The 20,154-nt window shown below is 33.0% G+C and overlaps 1 protein-coding gene across 1 annotated transcript; it reads left to right on the top strand.

The window, feature by feature from the left end:
* The first annotated feature begins 16,693 nt into the window (after window positions 1–16,693).
* LOC149418085 (uncharacterized) lies at window positions 16,694–20,154 on the top strand. Its single transcript, XM_089639651.1, has 6 exons — window positions 16,694–17,083; window positions 17,840–17,990; window positions 18,622–18,714; window positions 18,795–18,910; window positions 19,291–19,542; window positions 19,879–20,154. Exons 1-6 carry the CDS (start codon window positions 17,014–17,016, stop codon window positions 20,058–20,060), a joined length of 864 nt encoding a protein of 287 aa, XP_089495777.1. The 5' UTR covers window positions 16,694–17,013; the 3' UTR covers window positions 20,061–20,154.

The following is a 20,154-nucleotide window of genomic DNA, read 5'->3' as shown; positions in this document are numbered from 1 at the left end:
TTCACCATAATAATACTATTAACTATAATCTTGAATTATTTTACAAAATTATTAATAAGGCCATTGAAAGCTTTGTACCACTTTCACACTTCAAGGAAGCAAAGTTTCCAAAATGGTTCAGTGGCGAGCTAATTAACCTAGTTATCTGTAAAAAAAATTGCACACAAAAACTTTAAAGAATCGAACTCTCTTATCGACTACAAGATATTTCACAACTATAGAACTCAATGTAAAAAACTATCAAGAAATTCATATTTCAATTATATAAATGGAATCGAAAACTCTATACCTTCTAATATACAAAACTTTTTCACTCACGTTAACTCTCTTAGAAAAAACAAACAAGGTTTACCCCTTTCAATGCACTTCAAAGAAAAGAGTAGTACTGACATGAATGTAAAAGTTAACTATTTGGCTGATTATTTTATAAGCGTCTATGACGAAGATATCCCAGTCAATTATATACCACCTTCGTCGCTTAACGAGAGCATACATATCCCTGCCATACACATCAACATAAACGACGTTATAAGTAAAATCAAATCCTTAGACAAAAACAAAAAGGCTGGACCTGATAATGTACATCCCAATATCCTGATAAATTGCATTACTTCACTGGCTGAGCCGATTTTTCTATTGTTTAATCAATCCCTTGACACAGGGTGCTTCCCTGATATTTGGAAACGTTGTTATCTAACTCCTATATTTAAAAAGGGTAATAAGAGTGATGTTACTAACTATAGACCAATATGTAAGCTATCTGTAATTCCTAAACTTTTTGAAAAACTATTACTTGATAAAATTTCACCATGTATTAACCATCTCATTGTCCCGAATCAACACGGATTTTTGTCAGGTAGATCAACTCTGACAAATCTCTCGTTATATGAAAACTATATATCAAACGCATTAACTAACAGAACTCAAGTCGATTCCATATATACGGACTTTATCAAGGCCTTTGACAAAGTATGCCATAAAATTCTCCTAATCAAACTACGTAAGCTCGGTATTGACGGAAAACTTTTAGAATGGTTTGCTAGCTATCTCACTAATAGAGTTTTACTTGTAAAAATCAATTTGTTCATTTCCAATCAATTTATAGCTACCAGTGGTGTACCACAGGGGTCTCATTTAGGCCCAATATTATTTTTACTGTTCATAAATGATATTGTAAATATATTAGATGAACATATTAATACGTTACTTTTCGCAGATGATTTGAAAATATTTAAAATAATCAAAAGCGCTGAAGATTGTATCTGTCTACAAAATAATTTGAACAGGTTAATTAATTGGTGTTCTCTTAACAAACTTCATCTGAACATAAATAAATGTTATTCAATTAAATTTTACAGAATAAATCAACCAATTATTCATTCATATAAACTCAATAACTCAATCCTTACCTCTGTTGAAGAAATTAATGACCTGGGGATAACTTTCGACTCTAAATTAAACTTTATATCGCATATAAATAATATTAATAATAAAGGAATGAAAATGCTAGGCTTCATTCTTCGAAATTCCAAAGGTTTCAAGAATATTTCAACATTAAAATTTTTGTATACATCCCTGGTTCGTAGTCAAGTCGAATATAACTCCTCGATCTGGTTCCCCCACTACAAATTACATTCAGATTCAATCGAAAAAATTCAACATAAATTCCTAAGACACATTAATTTTAAACTCGGTATTCCCATTGAAAATATAAATTATAATTACTTGATGAAAAATCTAAATTTATTAAAACTCTCAGATCGAAGAATTATATCCGACTTAATATTTATGTTCAAAATTGTAAATGGTAGTATAGACAGTCACTCATTGAATTTCATATACCCACGAGAGCTACTCGTTCTAAAATTTTGTTTAAATGCAACAATATCAGGACTGAGTATTCCAAACACTCGCTTGTACCTAGGTTGCATGAAGTTAGTAATAGATACGCAGATGTGGCAGATCTATTTAACTGCACGCAAGGTAGGTACAAGAGGGCTATGCTATCAAATATTTTCAATCAATATTAATTAAATCTAATTCTACCTTATTTGCACTATAGAAACTTATGTACTTGTATCTCTTGTTTACTTACTCTCTAATGTCATTTCACATTCAAATGCCACATATATTTGTAATTCTTTTTTTAAAATATTTCTACGATTTTAACTGTGACATGTTATCATTGTTTATGGTATATTTATACCGTTGATATTAAATAAATTAGTTAATCTCAGTAGCTCAGTGGTAGAGTGTTGTCTCGGTAAGACAGAGGTCTTGGGATCGATTCTCAGTTCTGATCATTACATTTTTTTTCTTTTACATTTCTGTTTCATGTTTCGTTTAAATACACACCTTCTTCAATCATTAAAAAAATAAGATTTCTCTGTTTTAAGCAATTGAAAATTGGGACGGGAATTGAAATATAGTATACAGTAATTGTTGATTGAAGTATGTAATGATACAGCTTTTGATGACGACTAACTGTCCTGGTGACGTGGACCATTTGTCATGAATCGACCTTCGGAGCTGTTTATCTAAGCCTCTCGACTAATCTACTAATTAACTGAGCCTACCCATTGCTGTTAATGGGAAATAACCCTTCGTGGGTTTAAAGCTCCTAACTTTTTTTTTTGAAATGTAAGTTGGTTCTAACTCCTATTGCCTAAGCATCCACGAGTCCCTATGATTTTTTCACATAGTAAACAAGAACTTCGTGGCTTTATCGTACAATAATCTTTCATCTAACGTTGTGTATTTTTTGATTTAAGATATGGAAAGGTTAATTTAATTCGTTGGTGTGGTAACCTATGTTCTTTTAGAAGGAGATTGAATGGAACTTGGCTGTTGAAAGACTCAAAAACATTTAAACCAAATCTAAATTCAACTAATCTTTCTATTATTTTTTAATTCCGATCCTAGACATGAATTCTAACTATTTCCTCTGCCGTAGTGAACGGTGTGTACATGACCTATTATAAACACAAAATAAAGCAATATTAAATTTGACATAAATTCAATTATTAGTAATGGTAAGTGATAGTGATTTTGTACGAAGACGAACTCGGAAAACATATTGCTGCAAAAATTTGGCACCTCCTCCTGCAATGTAACCGGGTGATCCAAGGTCGAATAAGATCTTCACACCGTAGTCAGGTGCCTCTAGTGATCGGTACTTGCTAGGCTTTCCATTTATCCCCAGATCCGCAACCCTCTACTGCTACGATCGAACCTCCCCAGGGTCCAGTACACTCCAAATTCCATCACCTCCGGATCTACGACTACTGAAGCGAACCGGTTTCATCTTCTGATCAATCATATACTCACAGTTGTTGTGATATGTGGTTTCGTAGGCCAGACATCACCTCCAAGCAGGCACTGTAAAATGGTTGCTTTAACCGAGGGTTTTACATTGCCCAGTTGAACAGTACATAAGAAGATATATATGTAAACATACGTTATTTTATAATCTGCAATGTATTACTTTAGATAATACATCCCAGACCAGGGAGTGCTGAGATATGGGACTGACACCACCCATAGTCGGGTTACCCCGTTTAGATACATTCTAATATTAATTCTAAAATATACAATATACATAATAAACATCCGTTTGGTTTTGGTTGATAGTTTTATTATAAAGCTATCATCTCATGGTTGATTGATACTGGGAACCTAAATATGTACTTTTTTGGTACACACCTCATTGTTTTTTGAAATTTAGTTTGATAGAATTGTGTTGAGAAACCTGCCCTAATTGGTCCCGATGTTTTTTGTTTATAGAGTTCAGCTGGAATGCAGTTTGTTTATTTAAGGGGACCGTGACCTAGTTAAGTCTTATAAATTCTTTGTGGGTTATATATTTGTTATCAGGGACGTAATATTTACTATCAGCTGATAGTTTAGAAAGACCATTCGTTCGTTATTGTTTTGAATTGTCATAGTACATATAGGTAAATAAGGTTTACCTTATTTCGAAAAGGATATTTAGAAGTAAATATTTGTGTTAAGTTTTGATTGGAAGGAACTTGTAAATGATAACACATCAGAAACTTTAAAAGGACTCTTGACTTTTATTTGCTCTATTCCCAATTACATTGTGAATATCAGGAGATCCAAACTACCCAAGACAGACCAAGGAGGTTGTCTTTACTTATTAAAAGCGTTAGCGAAAAAGAAGAAGGTACAATGAAAATCAAATCTTTTATAATCTACTTGGGAGTTTGCACCTACCGACATCTATGTATAATTTTTACAACTAATTATCTTGGTTACATACAATTCAATTTTATCTACTTGGAGAGGTGTGAGTCCTAGATAAAAACTGCACTATTCAATTTTAAACAATTTGTGTTTGACACAAATGTGATAATAGGTATTTGAAGTAGGTAGTTGTGCTTGACACGAGTGTGATAATAAGTATTTATTTATGATGGACCATTGTGAAAAGGTATTAGAGATATTACTAAGTTCATGAAAGTTTCACCTAATTTGGGTATAGGTATTTGTTTTTGACACGAATGTGGAAATAGGTACTCGTGATATATACATCTTTATATGTGAAGTGGTAGAAAGTTATACCATGTAATAGGTATCATATGTACCTAATTCTTGGGATGGATCTAGTTTGCTGAAATTTTCGCAACCAGAGACTGGACCGGTTTCATACAAATATTATAAGACTTGTTAAATATTATATTATTATTACTTGTTAAATATTATATTATTGACTTGTTGAATTCTCCCTTTTCGTCTTTCTGGAACGCAGCCTTTTAGATTTTTGTAATTTTTTTATATTTTGTTTTTTTTTTACTCACCTACTCTGATTTTTCGTGCAAATAATCCATTCGGGTAAACAACGAATTTTGCGATCAAAGTTCCAAATCCTACCTACTTTAGAATGTAGCCTAATTAATTTTTAATCGCGACCACCCATTTTTTCCAATTTGACCGCGGCTTTAAAGTATTGATTTAATTTTCGTAAATGTTGGTTGACGTAAGGACTGAGATTATTTTCCGGAAGATATCGCAAACAAAGATAAATTATTTAATATTATTATTTAGACAAAATTTAAACTAGTCGTATTATTATTACTCCTTTTATTTTGAAACAAAGGAGAATGATTATTGTTATTTTTTTTTCCAAATCATTATTTTAAGACAAAGAGATAAAATTTATTTTATTTTTAAACTTAAACTTTAAAGTATCCGATGAGTTCTTTATTTTTAATTTTTACTATTGTTTTTAAGCAAAGAGATAATATTTACTTTTATTATTTTAACTTTTAAAGTACTCGCTGAATTTTCTTCGCACTTATTTTAAGTGAACAATAAAACCACAAAGCGATTAAATTAAATCAAATCCAATCATTGTTATTATTTTTCGAACTATCTAAATTTTTTTAAAACAAAGGTATAAGTATTTATTATTATTCCCTTTTCGAACTGTTTAATTTATTTTTTTTTCCTTTAAACTAAGATGTAAGTATTTACTATTAATATTTTTAAACAAAATTGGTACTAAATTATAATCTATTTTTAAGTATCAATTCGCAATCACGTTCACTTTAGATTTCCGATGAAACACTTAAAGTGAATTCAAATGTTTTTCACTTTGAATGAAATAATTATTTAAAATTTAAATAATTCACCACTCACTTAACACTTAAATAGGAATCCACTGAACTTAAACTCTATTTTATTAACACCGATTAATTCATTTAAAACTGACGTATTAAAATTTATACTGATGAAATTTTTTCAAAGAGATTTATTTTACCACTGAATTTACACTTCTAACTTTTATAGAAAACCACTGAATTTAAGCTCTATTTTATTTTCACTGGTTAATTAAATTAAAGACTGACTTATTAAAATTACACTGGTGGGATTTTTCAAAGAGATTTTAACACTGAATTTAATATTTTTTTTAAATTTTAATTTTTAAAAAAAAGACAAACATTCTCCGGTTACGAATAACCCAACAATGTTTGAAAATCTCCTACTACCACCACAGAAAGCCGAAAATGTTGCTTGTGTTGTGATGGAGGACTTAGCCAGCCGAGGAATCGAACACGCGACGCTCGGGTGAGACCCAAGCGCTATGACCACTCAACCACTGACCGGTCACTTGTAGAAAATCCACAAAATTTCCTAAGTCCAGAGACTTGTTTTAATTACAAGACCCGATGTAACCTCGCGTTTTCTGCACCTTCTTTTTGGATTCGTCAAAACTCTCGAAAAACTATCGACAAACTATCCTGAAATGAGCCCTGCACTTGTTTTTATACTGTTTTCAATACCAAAATGGCTCAAGTCGATCGCACCCTTCAGACAACTTGATCACCAATCAACTCGTAAATTTGAACATATCTGCTACTAGTTTCGGATATTTAAATCTTGTCACTTATTTGGACGACATAGTCGAAATCCGACAACGCCCTAAATTTCTTGTCCTTGTTTTTGTAGTTGCAGGGCTGGATCAGTATCCTTTAATTATTTTCATAGAGTTCGTCGTAAGGTTAAATGTGTTTTTCTAGCTGTGCTTAGTTTCGTTTATTTTCTGGGAATATTACCAGTCCGTTACAGCATCTCCCATGCACATTTCATATTCAACGTTTCTTATCTATTTCTTTATTCCTTAAAGAATTTTATCACTAATTTTTGTTCTTTTCGGGATTGTGTTTCATAATTCAATTACTATTGTTCTTGTTTTAGCAGGTAAGTTTATGTTCGCACTGGATTCCCTCAATCCAATCATGTTTGTTGGTGTTTATGTTCATTTTCTATCTTCCTCTGGTTACTATGTTTCTTTAAATTCGTTTCCATGCTCATATGATGTGTGAAAACCTTCCCAATATAGTATTTTTGTTGTATCTATCTGAAATCAATTTCATAGTACTGTTATTCTCGTGTATATTCAAGTTCTTGCCAATCTGTCAGTCTGCATGCGTTCTTTCTTCCAAAACTAAGCTTTATATTTAAATTTCACTTGGAAAACAGAGCTTAAATGTTTTCATTTATACCCTTATGCGAAATTTGTGTACTCATTGTTAAAATTCAATATCCTGTGTGTTTCAATATCATTTCTCTCAGTTTTCTTATCGTGTTCTTTTCTTCTTTTTCATTCATTAAATTTTTATTTTAAGTTTTTCTAAATCTTTAAAGCACTTTTCCCGGCTTCATTTTCTAATCTGACTCTGTAAAAGGGCAGTGCTCTTTCCACGTTTTCTAAATACGCCCAAATTTTATCTCTCTCTCCCGTAATAAGCAATTAAAATATAGTTTATTACCTTATTTGTTTACCGATCTCTCATGTACTCTGATATATTATTGTATTTTGGTGTCTGTAATTAATTTTAATGTATTATCGATAATCTAAACAGTCGTATAGATGATATGTAATTTTAATTGCCCTATTCCTCTTAATCGTCTTCATAACGACCGTGGGTTGAATTGTTTATTTCAATGTAAATATACATATTTATGAATCAAGCCATTGTATTCACGGTCTCCGATCCACAACTTTTGGCCCCTTGCCTGATAATAGTCTAGGACGAACTTCTCAAATTTGCATATCGATTGTGCGTGTTTCTTATTTATCTGTAAGTGTAATTTCCCCACATCATCCCAAACTCCAAATAAATCACTTTGTTTTGTTTTGTTTTCACCTCCCAACACAGTTTTTTCAGGCTCTCCTGAGTCTATTTCACTCTCACGCGTCAATTTCACTTATTAATTAGTCTCTTGCTCTTCCCAGATAACAGTCTATGATACTTTATTCGATTTTAAATTACAATCAATCCTTTTTTGTCATTTTTATCAATCTCTCCTCGTTCCTTACACCGCAAGTTTTCGATCAATGGAGTCTTCATGTGAATTTATTTAGATTTTCGTATTAATCTCGATAATTACATCCCACAAAAACGCCCCTTTTTCTAATTACAGTTTCCTGTAGTTAGTCCAATAGTATTCGCTAGGTGTCTCTAGTGTAATGATTTCTACGTAATTGAGGTTTAGCTTTTCTATAATACATTTTATTTTGGGGAAAGTCTATTTCATCACAAGTACTAGTACATATTGAATTATTTAACGTGTTGGAAATAACCCGACGTAGCTCAGTGGTCTCAGAGCACCCGATCGAACATCAGAAGGTGCGGGTTCAATTCCCGTCGGCAACATTTATTTTTACTCCGGAGATATTTTAAATTTGTTTGGATATTTCAAGCGACTAATTGCTTATAATAATTTGTTATCCTTTGTGTTATGCATAAAAACCATGTCTTATAAAGATTAGTTTATCATTAAAAAAATAATAAGATTTCTCTAATAAGAAAAATTTCCCCGGTATAAAAGTTTTGTTGTTAATTTCTAAAATTATGTAAGGCTTATAAAATCTTCACGAAATTGAGAATGTTAAAAATGTGCCGTAATATGTGGTGGATAATCTTCTTAAAATATTCGTAATATTTTGAAATAACACTGATATTGAAACATTACGTTAAATCAATTAAGATATTCTTTTAAATGTTAAAATATCTATAAACTTAAATTTTTGTATTTATTTAATAAAAATGTGTGTTTTTTTCCTTGTTTTTTATATAAAATGTTTATTTATTTAAAGTCAATCAAATTAAAAACTTAGTTTATTATTACATGTTATATTGAACCAAACAAATAATATAAAATACAACATCATTGTTGATGTTTGCCATCATTAAGGTCAGGCTAAGGCGACGGTTTCATGATAACTCAACACAGTGACAATTCAACACACTTTTTAAAAGTGATATTAAGTCATTAGAAACGATCAAAAAAAAATTAAACCTTACCTAACCTACTTAACCCAGTTAATAAAGTTTTAGTTTCATCACTTTCCATGACTTTATATAATTTTTTAAAGATGTGATGAATTATCATTTTGAATAATTACACAGCAGAACTTGTTTAAAAATAAACTGTTTTTATAAATCTAATAATAATATTATTGAATATATAAAAAATTTAAATTAAAATGGAGTTCTACAAATTAAACTTAATAACAATAAATGATTTATCCGGTCACCGTGAAAACTATGTCAAAATCCGTTGAGTAGTTTAGCAAAACTAAGCGCACAAACAGACGGAAATAAAATAATTTATAATGACGAAATGCGAAAATATTAGGACTTTTGTGAACACGTGTTCTGAAATTCGTATTTTACTAAAAGATTTTCAGGAAACCTATCAATTCATTCTTTCAGGGCCTGAAATTTACTTTGAAGATCTTCCGTGACATGGCCCTTGGTTAATTATACTATTTAAATCCAATTAAAACTATTTACCAAACTAACAACAAGCAATTTTAAAATGTTAAATGATAAACTCTGATTTGTTTGTAGAGTGTTTTGATGACACATTTAATTCTATAAAATGTCCAGTGTTGGATATTATTATCAGTTTGTACTGTGAACCCTGTTTTCTAAACGGTATAGGGAATTTTATACTTCTTCAGCCAGGCTTATTATTTTCAAAGAGGTGATGCACTTTGAAATATTATGCCAGTGGAGTCTTAAGGTTATCGCAAATTGTAAACTATCTATTAACGTCGATTACTGATTATCCTAAGCAGAAATCATGATATTCATACTCAAAATGAAACGTACAAAATATATATCATGTATCAGCGTAAACACCCACCGGTGCCGATCTTACCATACATTCCAATGCAACGTAGAATATAAATGAAATAAAACGGAGAAGTAAGTACTCATTGAAGAAATGGAAAGACAACACAAAATTCAAATCATGCCAAAATGAACCTAATCTGGCCATAAAAACAATGGTATTGCATGGAAGGGTAAATCTTGTGCAAGGTGAAATATCATATTTTTCCTATTATGAAAACATTCTGAACCATACAATGCCAAGAAAGTCATTCACACTAAGTAATGAATAAATTTTTATGAGAAGAGAGCAGAGACAGAAATAAATAGAATAAAACTGGAACGATACCGCAAGGCGATGATTTTGTGGACGTCCAAGGTGGCAGCAGCGGCAAAAGAGAAGCGAAACAACCTGTGCTCACGAAAGCTAGAAACCATGAGAGGTCTACCCGCCTGCACCTCTGGGGTTCGGCGGCTTAGCCCCGCCTCCCCGATAATGGTCATACCCACTTTAAATGCAGCCACGGGGTTACCAAATGAGAGAATTTAAATATACAAAGTACTTGATTTTAAGAAAATATTGCGGGGTTGAATATTTTAACTGTAAGAAAGTTCATTTCATAACACTACTTAAAATCAGGGTTTTTGCAGAGTTATTGCTCAAAATTGGGAATGGGCAGCTGATTTCAAGTGTAGACAATGAGATTCTCATAATTTAATGTTTTAGTGTCCAATTTATTTACGTGTGGCCAAATGTACGATCTTTTTAATGGAGCATTAATTTAATCAGAACGTGTACCTCTCGTCACAACCGATAAGATTTGACACAGTCAAACCTGAGAAAAAAATTGTACATCTACCCTTAGGTGGTTTTTCGCTGTGCACATCGCGCATTGTTCTGTCTAATGGTTCTACGGAAGTCTTTTTCGACATAGTAGCTTCGTCCCAAACTATTAAGAGGAATATGAAAGCAGTAAATATTTTTGTTCTTTCAACTTCTGAGGTAAAGGTAAAACTACCCTTTCCGCCGGAAGTGTTGATAATAATATTTTTTTAAAACAAAGGCAAACATTCCCGGATTACAAATGTCATGATGGAGGACTTAGCCAGCCGAAGAATTGAACTCACGACGCCATCTCTAGGTTTGTAATATTGCATCCGAGAATCGGGCAGCGGTTTATTATTACTTGCAGCTTCTTAAAAAAATACCCCATTTCCACAATACTTCTACCTGAAGCCTTCGTAAAAATCGTAAAGTTGGTGGACTTTGATGATCATCATCACATTCCATGGGAAAGAGAGCTATTCCATTCGCTATATTATAATATTCTGTCTCCTGGAAATTTTTCTTATCTGAAGCCATGTACACATTAAATCTATCTGCCTCCCATACATTTTGTTCATTATTGTGGCTGTGATATTTCTACAAATAAGAAATCTATTAAGTAGTGTTATGAAATGAACTTTCTTACAGTTAAAACATTCAACCCCGCAATATTTTCTTAAAATCAAGTACTTTGTATATTTAAATTCTTTCATTTGGTAACCCCGTGGCTGCGTTTAAAGTGGGTATGACTATTACCGGGGAGGCGGGACTAAGCCGCCGAATCCCCAGAGGGGCAGGCGGGTAGACCTCTCATGGTTTCTAGCTTTCGTGAGCACATGTTGTTTCGCTTCTCCGCTTGGAAATCGAGATTTGCTTTTCAAAACAGTGTTTTGAAAGGGTTTGCCACCAAAAATTAAGTACTTGTATATTTCGAATCATTATTTGCCGCTGCTGCCACCTTGGACATCTACAAAATCATCGCCCTGCGGTATCGTTCCAGTTTTATTCTATTTATTTCTGTTTCTGCTCTCTTCTCATAAATTTAACATCATTTTTCATTCTTTAAACCGTCCACAGAGATTTAAGCTTTTCCTACGCATAGATTCAAGTGTTGTAATATAGTTCTTCTGGCATTTTGTAGCACTATAAATAGATTGTTTTATTTACAAAAAACCCCTATGTTCTATCAACCTATAGGAGGCGGCTGTTCTCTCTCCATACAAACGAACTGAAGACACGGAACCTGCTTGAGCTAGCCGGTAGTCGTGAATATTGTATATTTGATTTCCCTCCGCGGTTCGAGTCCATGGAAGGGGGTCATTTGAGTGAAAACCCATTAAATAAAAGTATACAAGAAAGAATCTTATGTGTACGGGGCTAGTTAAATGAACCTTATACACGGTATCCCAAAAATTCGTAGTACAAGCGGGAAATCGGAAAATTAATAAACGTCACACAGAGAACTAAAAAAAATATCTCTAATGCTACGTATAAATCCGCGAGCCGAACTGCTGAACTGAACCTCAACTTATAGGAAAGAAACGAAGCAACCGCAAATGGCGCGAAACGCCGCTTGCAGTTGATTCGTTCCTTTCCCATAATTCGTGGTACGGTTCGCGTTTTGGTTCATTAATGTATACGTACCCTAATAGGTACCGAGATAAAGACGCAAAAATCCAAATAAGTTAATTGCACAACCAGGTGGTTTCTTGTGAATTCCAGTGCATTTTTATGAAAAATTCACTGAATTAGTTTCGTAGAGCAGTAATTTTTTATGTTTTTTTTACCAAGGTTGAACTTATGAACAGGACAGACTTTTGGACAGGCAAAAGCATAAAATGGAATCAATATTATACATTTTTTTTTAAAATTAGGTTGAAAATTGAAACGGAAATAGGTATGTATGTATGTAGTGTTTTAAGCTTGGCATTTCTGGAATCAATTTTTTATTTATATCTTGAAATTCGTAGTGCGGGCGCAATAACAATATATAAACAAATGTGGCCGGCAAAATTCAACTAATTAAATAACTAGTCATTAAAAACTAAAAAAAATCGTAAATTGGATTACACACCTACTGTACTGCTTTAACGCGAGTCCACATTTCCTGAGAATATTTTTTAGTTTTTTTAGATTGCTTACATTTGGATATTTCTTTTTGTTTTTACTCCCCATCCTCAATTATGGACAAATAAAAACTTATTATTAGTCATTATAAATACAAACCGAAAGCATTTAGAAATAAATCATTCATTCAGGTAAATATGAAAGTAGAATAAAATTTATAAGTACAAAATTTAACTGTAAAAAAATGAAGTTTTTTTTTTGTCATTAATACATTTGTTTTTTTTTTAAATATATATATTAATTTATATAGATTTTACTAAGGATTAAAATTTTCCTCCCCAGGGACTGGAGTCAATCACGCTAACAACTGAGCCAAATTCCAATATGGTAGGATCGACATTTATTGCGTATATTAACTGTTGTAATATCATTCAATTTCAGATAAATGCTTATATGTCCACTTCTGTGCCACCTAAATGAATTATCATCGACAACGAGTCTATCTACGAGTTTAGTTCGATTGGATGTCGGGCAGTGGGTTAATTTCCACTTCCAAGAATCCACTTCATTCATTGCCACTCTCCGCCTCCGCGGGCTTCCTTAGTAATACTAGAATTCAATACAATGTTTCAGTCAAAGAAGTAAGCGCCAAAGTGGTTTTTATTTATTGTGTGAATAATTTAATAATAATGGATAAAAGTTAATCAAGTGAAATAGTAGCAAATAAAGTAAGCCATAAAACAGTATTTTTTTAAAGTTGTTTTTTATACGAGTTCATAGTAAACTCGTGAAAAGAAAACAATTAAGAAGTTTACGCTTATATTTTTCATGAAAGTCAAGCGATACAAAAAGCTTCAATTTATCCATAGAATATTTTTGGTATTTATAACCTATACCGATTCGTAGTAAGGATTAATCTAAATAGTGGTTTCACTTATAGCTGAACCCTAATGAGCAGTCGCGAATGAATTCTTCAGTATTGCTGTGTAACTGATACTGTCAGTATCATCAGTAGCGATTTTTAGCGGGAGTTTGAATATCGCGTGTGCGGTTCGGCCTCTTTCAGAAAGTGTAACCGCAATTTCCGATGATGCGATGGCTAATGCAATTTTACCACTAGATCTTACTTTGGCTAAAGGGAAAATCAAGGAAAAAAAAAATTTCTTGGTTCCCATCGATCGATGTTAATAACGCATGGTGTACTTTTTTTGGTCGATATTCATCTTCTGCTACAACTTGTAACAGTTTCGATTTATTAGAGGACGTTTCTCTTGTGTATTCGGCACTGGTGAAATCCGAGTTGGTTATATCAACTGGCATCGGCAGTCCAAAATCCTTAATTGATTTGCCAGAAAGTAATTCTACTAGTTTTCCTACTTTCTTTAATTAAAATAACGCTTCGTCAAAGATGTTTTGATCATATTGAACGTTATCTGATATTAACTCTCGCTGTCGCCGAATCAAAATGTCTTCAGCAATATTTTCTTTAAATTTATTCCATAGAATACAGAGTCGGTCACTTGACAAAATGTTTAAAGCGAGTTAAGACTTCAAAAAAATATCAGTTATGGATGTTTCCAAGCGTCGTTTAAGAGTTGACGCCCTTCATGTGGGCGGAGATAGAGACCGAAACATTTCATTTACGCACCGCGCCGACTTAAATATCGCACAGTGTGACATGGTTTGATTTCACACGGACAAGTTTCATAAGTTTAAATTTCAAATGATAATAATAACTATCATTATTGCTGGCATTATTTAATGAATTGCATAATTTGCATGGTGTTTTGAAATCCGTGGTATCTACGTTCAGTATATAATCATCTGCAGCATGTAAGAGATCACAAATAATCATAAATCACAAATCCTTTTTTGTTGTTATTTTTTTTTACTAGCGCAATACCGATGGTTCAAAAACTCATTGTAGTATGGTAGGAACTTACAATACATAGGTGGAAGTTAATAGGTACAAGTTCTTGATCTTCGGTGATGCCCGCCCAGACCTTCACCGTCCAATGCCTTGTTTTTCTTTTGAAGTGGAAAAAATATAATTAATTGACTTGAATCAAATTGAATAAGCTCAGGAATCGCTGGAAGTTTATCGAGTGCGTATATTGTAGCAGTTATTTCCTGCCCGCTACAGAGTCATAGCAACAATCAGTTCCATCTCTGATTTACAGCTGCTTTACCACATGGCAACTCCGCCACAACGAGAGACGGGCTTGCGGTCAGCACGGCCACCTCGACGCGTCAGTATTCTACAGGTGGCGGTACCGGAGCGTTGTGACAGGGAAGACACTAGCCACCTCATGGGCCGACACGACATATTACGAGTTTTGATGACGACGCAGATTAGCTATTTTTGCCTTGGTCATCCATCGTTCTACACATAAAATATTAGCTTTGCCGATGGCACTGCTTGGCGCCCTTTATTACCATTTATCAGGTTAGTTAAATTTTAAATGTCACCATCCTTTTGTCACTCTCAATGTGACTTTAAATTTCCAATCGTGCATTCAAACCTTCGGTTGATGCACACGCCTGAGATATTTGCTATTGATTAAAGAGTTCTTATGTTATTTAAAAGATGTAGAAATAAATGTTGTATTTTGGAATCAGTTCCTCCTTTCTTTTATTTACTACACTATGTTACCACATCACCTCATGATCTTTCTATAATAACGCCCTACGTAGTAATTTTGGCTACAATATATGTACAGAGTGGGGCACAAGTAATCACCCGATGTTCTTTTGCTGTAATTTTTTTTAATGATAAACTTTGTACTGCTTGTGAAATTTGTTTAATTAATCCATTAGAATTTATTTCATCAAGTCGAGAAAATGGTATCGGCCAAGTGGCCGCCGCCAGAGTTGATGACCGTACGGACCCGTTTTATGGCATTTTTCAACACTCTTGCCAGAACTCCAGGCGACAGGTTCTCGCATTCCTGGCGAATATTCTCCTTAAGGGCTTCAAGAGACTAAGGTTTATTGACGTAAACCCGCGACTTCAAAAAACCCCATAAAAAGAAGTCTGGAATGGTTTAATCGGGTGATCTGTATATAATTATTGTTTTATTGACAAAAGTATCCAATTTATAAAATTTTGTACCGGTCACTTTGTGTAATATCTTATTCTTGTGCAGACCGGTGTGAATGCTTGACAAATTAGTTCCAATTTCGCAATTTAAACTAAAGATTTTTTTGTTATAATATTATATTAGGTATAGACAGGTAGATATTTTATAGCATTTCTGAATTCTTCGCAATCAGTTTCAATTTTTCAGTACCCAAAAATTTGCGTGACTTACAGCCAAATAACGAAATTTATATATAAAAAGAAAATATGTACATTATTTATAATAATCAAATTTAAATACTTTTTCATGAACAAAACGTTATAAGTTATCATATTTTTTACACGTGACAATTACAAATAACAATCACACATAAGAGGGGAAAATTTTAATTAAAAAATATATTTAAGGTAATATTTAACTATTAAAATAAAGAAACTCAAGAGTTAAAAAAAATTATACAAAATAAACTGTTTTCATATTTTTTTATCAATGTCCAAATTTCTCTGAAACGTGACCACTGTGCACATTCAAAATACAAATTATTTCTAAGAAATAATGTATTCTTTTATGTTGGTGAAACATACAAAAAACCTTTACTTATTTGTGGAAGAAGTCAAATTATAAAAAAACAGAAAATTTCACTAAAAGATTTAATCGATTGATTAAATATAAACATACGTAAAAGAAATCACTAGACAGTCGGGCCGGGAGTTACACGACCTTTCCGGCTGAATCTGTAGCCGTGACTGAATTAGAAATAACGGTGTAAGTACTTGAGGACGAATACAGTTACGTGCGCCCCAGGGTATTGAAGAAACGTACGGCGGGAGTTTGCTTTAGAGGGACAGAAATTGGATATTTTCGAGTGGTATATTTTAATTAATTCTTATGAATACATTAACAAAACATTTTTTTTTTCTAGAGGGATTCCTCGGGAAGTTACTAATACAAAAATAAAATCTGGTGCTTCCCGCTCATCTTATAGTTGAAAAACGTTTTATAAAATTTTGCAAACCGTTTTACATAAGATATTTATTGGTAAGGCCATATTTTTAATAATCTTAAATATAAATAACTTACATCCCTGAAAATCCTTACAGAACATTTAAGATTTTAGTAATACGTACATCAGAAATAATTAAAATGTGAGCGTCGAGTTAAATCCCCGTTATCAGGGTATTGTGTCACCTTAAGATAAAGACAAACAAATACCGCAATGACATAGCTGAACTGCAGATAGCAACATCTGATAATGTGTTAAAAGAAGGATGTTAAGCGAAGCGCGACGCAGATACATAATATTTTAAGTGCCTTTTTCACTTGCTTGGCATTGCAAACTGGTGTTTGGTCTAGCCAGAAAATATTATACCTTTAGTTGAAAACGTCGTATGTTTTCATGACGGTGAACATGTGTTATCATTGTCCTATTAATTTTGTGATTTTGGCGACGATATCTGTGGTTTTGGGTAAGAAGAGTGTCAAACATGCTCATTTAATTAATTTATTAGAGGGATGTTCGATTAAACGAATAATAATGCTTTACTTGTCTCTAAATGAAATGAGCAAATATTTGTTTAGGTTTCGTGTTGCTAAGTTGCGCCAAATCAAAAGTTTATCTCCATAAAAATTCATAAATTCAGCACGTTCAAATCAATAAAAATAATAACATTAGTACATTTGTGCAGCACAAATTATTAATAAGCTATTCAGGGTATTTTTTTTACTTTGGTTTACCCCCGCATTTTCAGATACACATTAGATTTGTGCAGCACAAATTATTAATAATCTATGCAGTGTGGATTTTACAATAATTTACCCCCGCATTATTTACTTTGTTAAAAAGTGAAATTTACAGATTAGTTATTAAACGGAATATAAATCAATAATTGCAATATCATTGTAATTTGATGGCCTCCGCGGTTAAGGGGTAAGGCTCTCGACTAAATTTTATTTGATTAATTTGTGTTATTTCATCATTTACTCTTTTATATATAGTGTATTTTAGGCACGTTCAACGAGTGGAAGATACTCCAGGAGACCAGATCTAAACAGCCAGGTACTTCCCTTCCCTATCACCTTCCCCTCCCCGCAACCTTCAGCCTCACAACACACCCCGATTGGGGATGCCACAGTCTCACTGACTCCAAACTGTTGGGAGCAGTTGTTTATAAAAATAAAATGCTTATTTAGGTACTTGAAGGTTAAAATGAGTATTCTTGCAGGAGCCGATCAGAAATGTATACATGAAACGGGTCCGATTTTCAGACTTTATACTGAGCTTGGATGTAAACCAATTTACAAAGGACATTGTATTAAAAAATACGATTGCCCTTTCATCAAGAATCCTCCCAGTCCTGATAAATGCTATCTGAAGTAAGATTACCTTATTTTGACCTTTGGTTGATTTTTGAGTAGTTGCAGGGCTGTTCTACTTCCTTTTTCTCAAGCCAACGTTTAGGAAAGCCTTGAAGGGTCATAGAAACTTTGAAAAATAATTATTTGTTGTATATATGATACTGTATAATACTTTAATATACAGATACCTTGTTGTAGACCATACACCCAATTTTAAAATTGCTCTCTCTCTCTCTCTCTCTCTCATAATACGTCACTAGGTTTTTTGAATTTTGTGAATGTGAACAAATACGTCGTGTGCTAAATCAAGTGATTACTGAAGCTTTTAAAACGATGAATAACTCCATCAAATCTCATCCACTACACGAAAAATGATTTTCTAACTAATGGGGAAATTACTAATTACCGCTTAGTACTCAAAGTCGGGTGCCAAGAAGTGTTGGATGTTGTCCCGCGTCGTCCTTAGTGTTGCTTATGCTTATTATCATCAAAAGCTTATTGACGTAAGTACTTTAGGCTCCAAATTAAAAGAAATTACCTAACTGGAGTTGATATCATTTGATCTATTTATCATTGAGGCTTTCAAAATTGCCGATGAAACGAATACATTCGGAAGTATACACTTTTTTAATGTTTGTTCTTATTACAGTGGTCGTGTTTTTAATGCAAGCGATGAAGTTCCTAGCAACCTCACAACAGACAACTGTGCGGTAAGCTGCCTCTGTTACACGTGGGAAGGAAAGTAAGGGGATTTTTGAAAAAAATTTACTTATTTAAAAAATAATGTTGTTGGTCAAACTAAAATGGGATTTCGATTTGCAGGGCTAATTTGATGTGTACTCAAATCGACTGCTTTCGGCGATACGTTTCCGGATATCCCGATAACTGTATTCTACAATACAAACTAGAGAGCTGCTGTTATGAAAATGAAATTTGTGGTTTGTATTTATTTTTAATTTTATTAATAATTTTTATTATTTTTAAATTATTATATTGTAGGTCCGTCTTCTTTCGACATGTATACTGACTAGGCTGTTAATGTATAGAGGCTTACCTTGTTGAGATGTAGTTTACTTGAGGGCCTAAAAGTTGCCTGATACTTTTTAAATTTTAACCTCATTTTCAGTTTTCAACTTTTAAAGATTGAGTTACTAAATGATGGGATAGAATAGGAATAATTATAAAAAAAGAATCCGTTGTTTCGTTCCATGGTGTTGAAAGCTATTCATTTTTACGTAATAAAAACAAAAAAGACTCTCTCATACCATTGAGAATTGAATACAGTTGAAGATTCATCAAAACATTTTTCACTCTTTAGACCCAGAAGCAATTGCTGCCCTGAAGACATGCACATGGGAGTCGAAAGACTATAAAGAAGGCCAGAGATTTTATCCATCAGGATCCTGCAAGCGATGCGTTTGCACTAAGGATTTTGACGGCACCATTAAGTCACCTTATTGCGAGGAGATTGGCTGTGGAATTGGACTCTATGGCTCCAATCCTGCCTTCGATAAATGTGGCACAGTTTATTACGAAGGACAGAATTGCTGTCCGTACGATTGGAAATGTGGTAAGTAGTATTTCCATATAAGTCAACTAAAATTTGACTTTGATAGTAATTGAGGCCACTAACAAAATAGTAGTTTAACCCAAATTTTTATTTATTTTTTATTATATTTTCAACTACGATAAAATTATCTTTATAACTGCATTTGGATCCTTTGTTGTTATCAAATTTGTTTGTTACTTAATATATGTCTTTATAGTTTTATGAAATATAATAAGTTTAGGCGTTTTTCACATGGAGAGTATTCTTACCCTAGTGTTTTCAATGTAGGTATTGTGTCGGGTTATATAAGCGTGAGCAAACCTCAAAATTAGTATTGTTTTTTTTGTGATTTTTCAGCTTCCTCTACAGATAAGATTACCAGTAAACCGGGAGGTAACAGCAGAAAAGCAGGGCCAAAATGCAATTATGGAGATAATTTGCTGAACATTGGCGACACCGTTCAAGGGGACGATAATTGCGTCAGCTGCTCCTGCGATATCCCGCCTTTGATCAGCTGTGTCAGAAAAGCCAACTGCTAATAAGCAATGTGAAATTTCAATACATGTTACAGTCAAAAAATATGACTGCACTGTTTAATAAAACCAATGATTAAAAAAATACCAACACAAAGAA

This window comes from Hesperophylax consimilis, chromosome 14 (assembly GCF_061612785.1).
Source record: "Hesperophylax consimilis isolate HC1 chromosome 14, BYU_Hcon_1.0, whole genome shotgun sequence".
In the NCBI taxonomy this organism is placed as follows: domain Eukaryota; kingdom Metazoa; phylum Arthropoda; class Insecta; order Trichoptera; family Limnephilidae; genus Hesperophylax; species Hesperophylax consimilis.
This window is presented reverse-complemented; position numbering and strand designations above follow the sequence as displayed.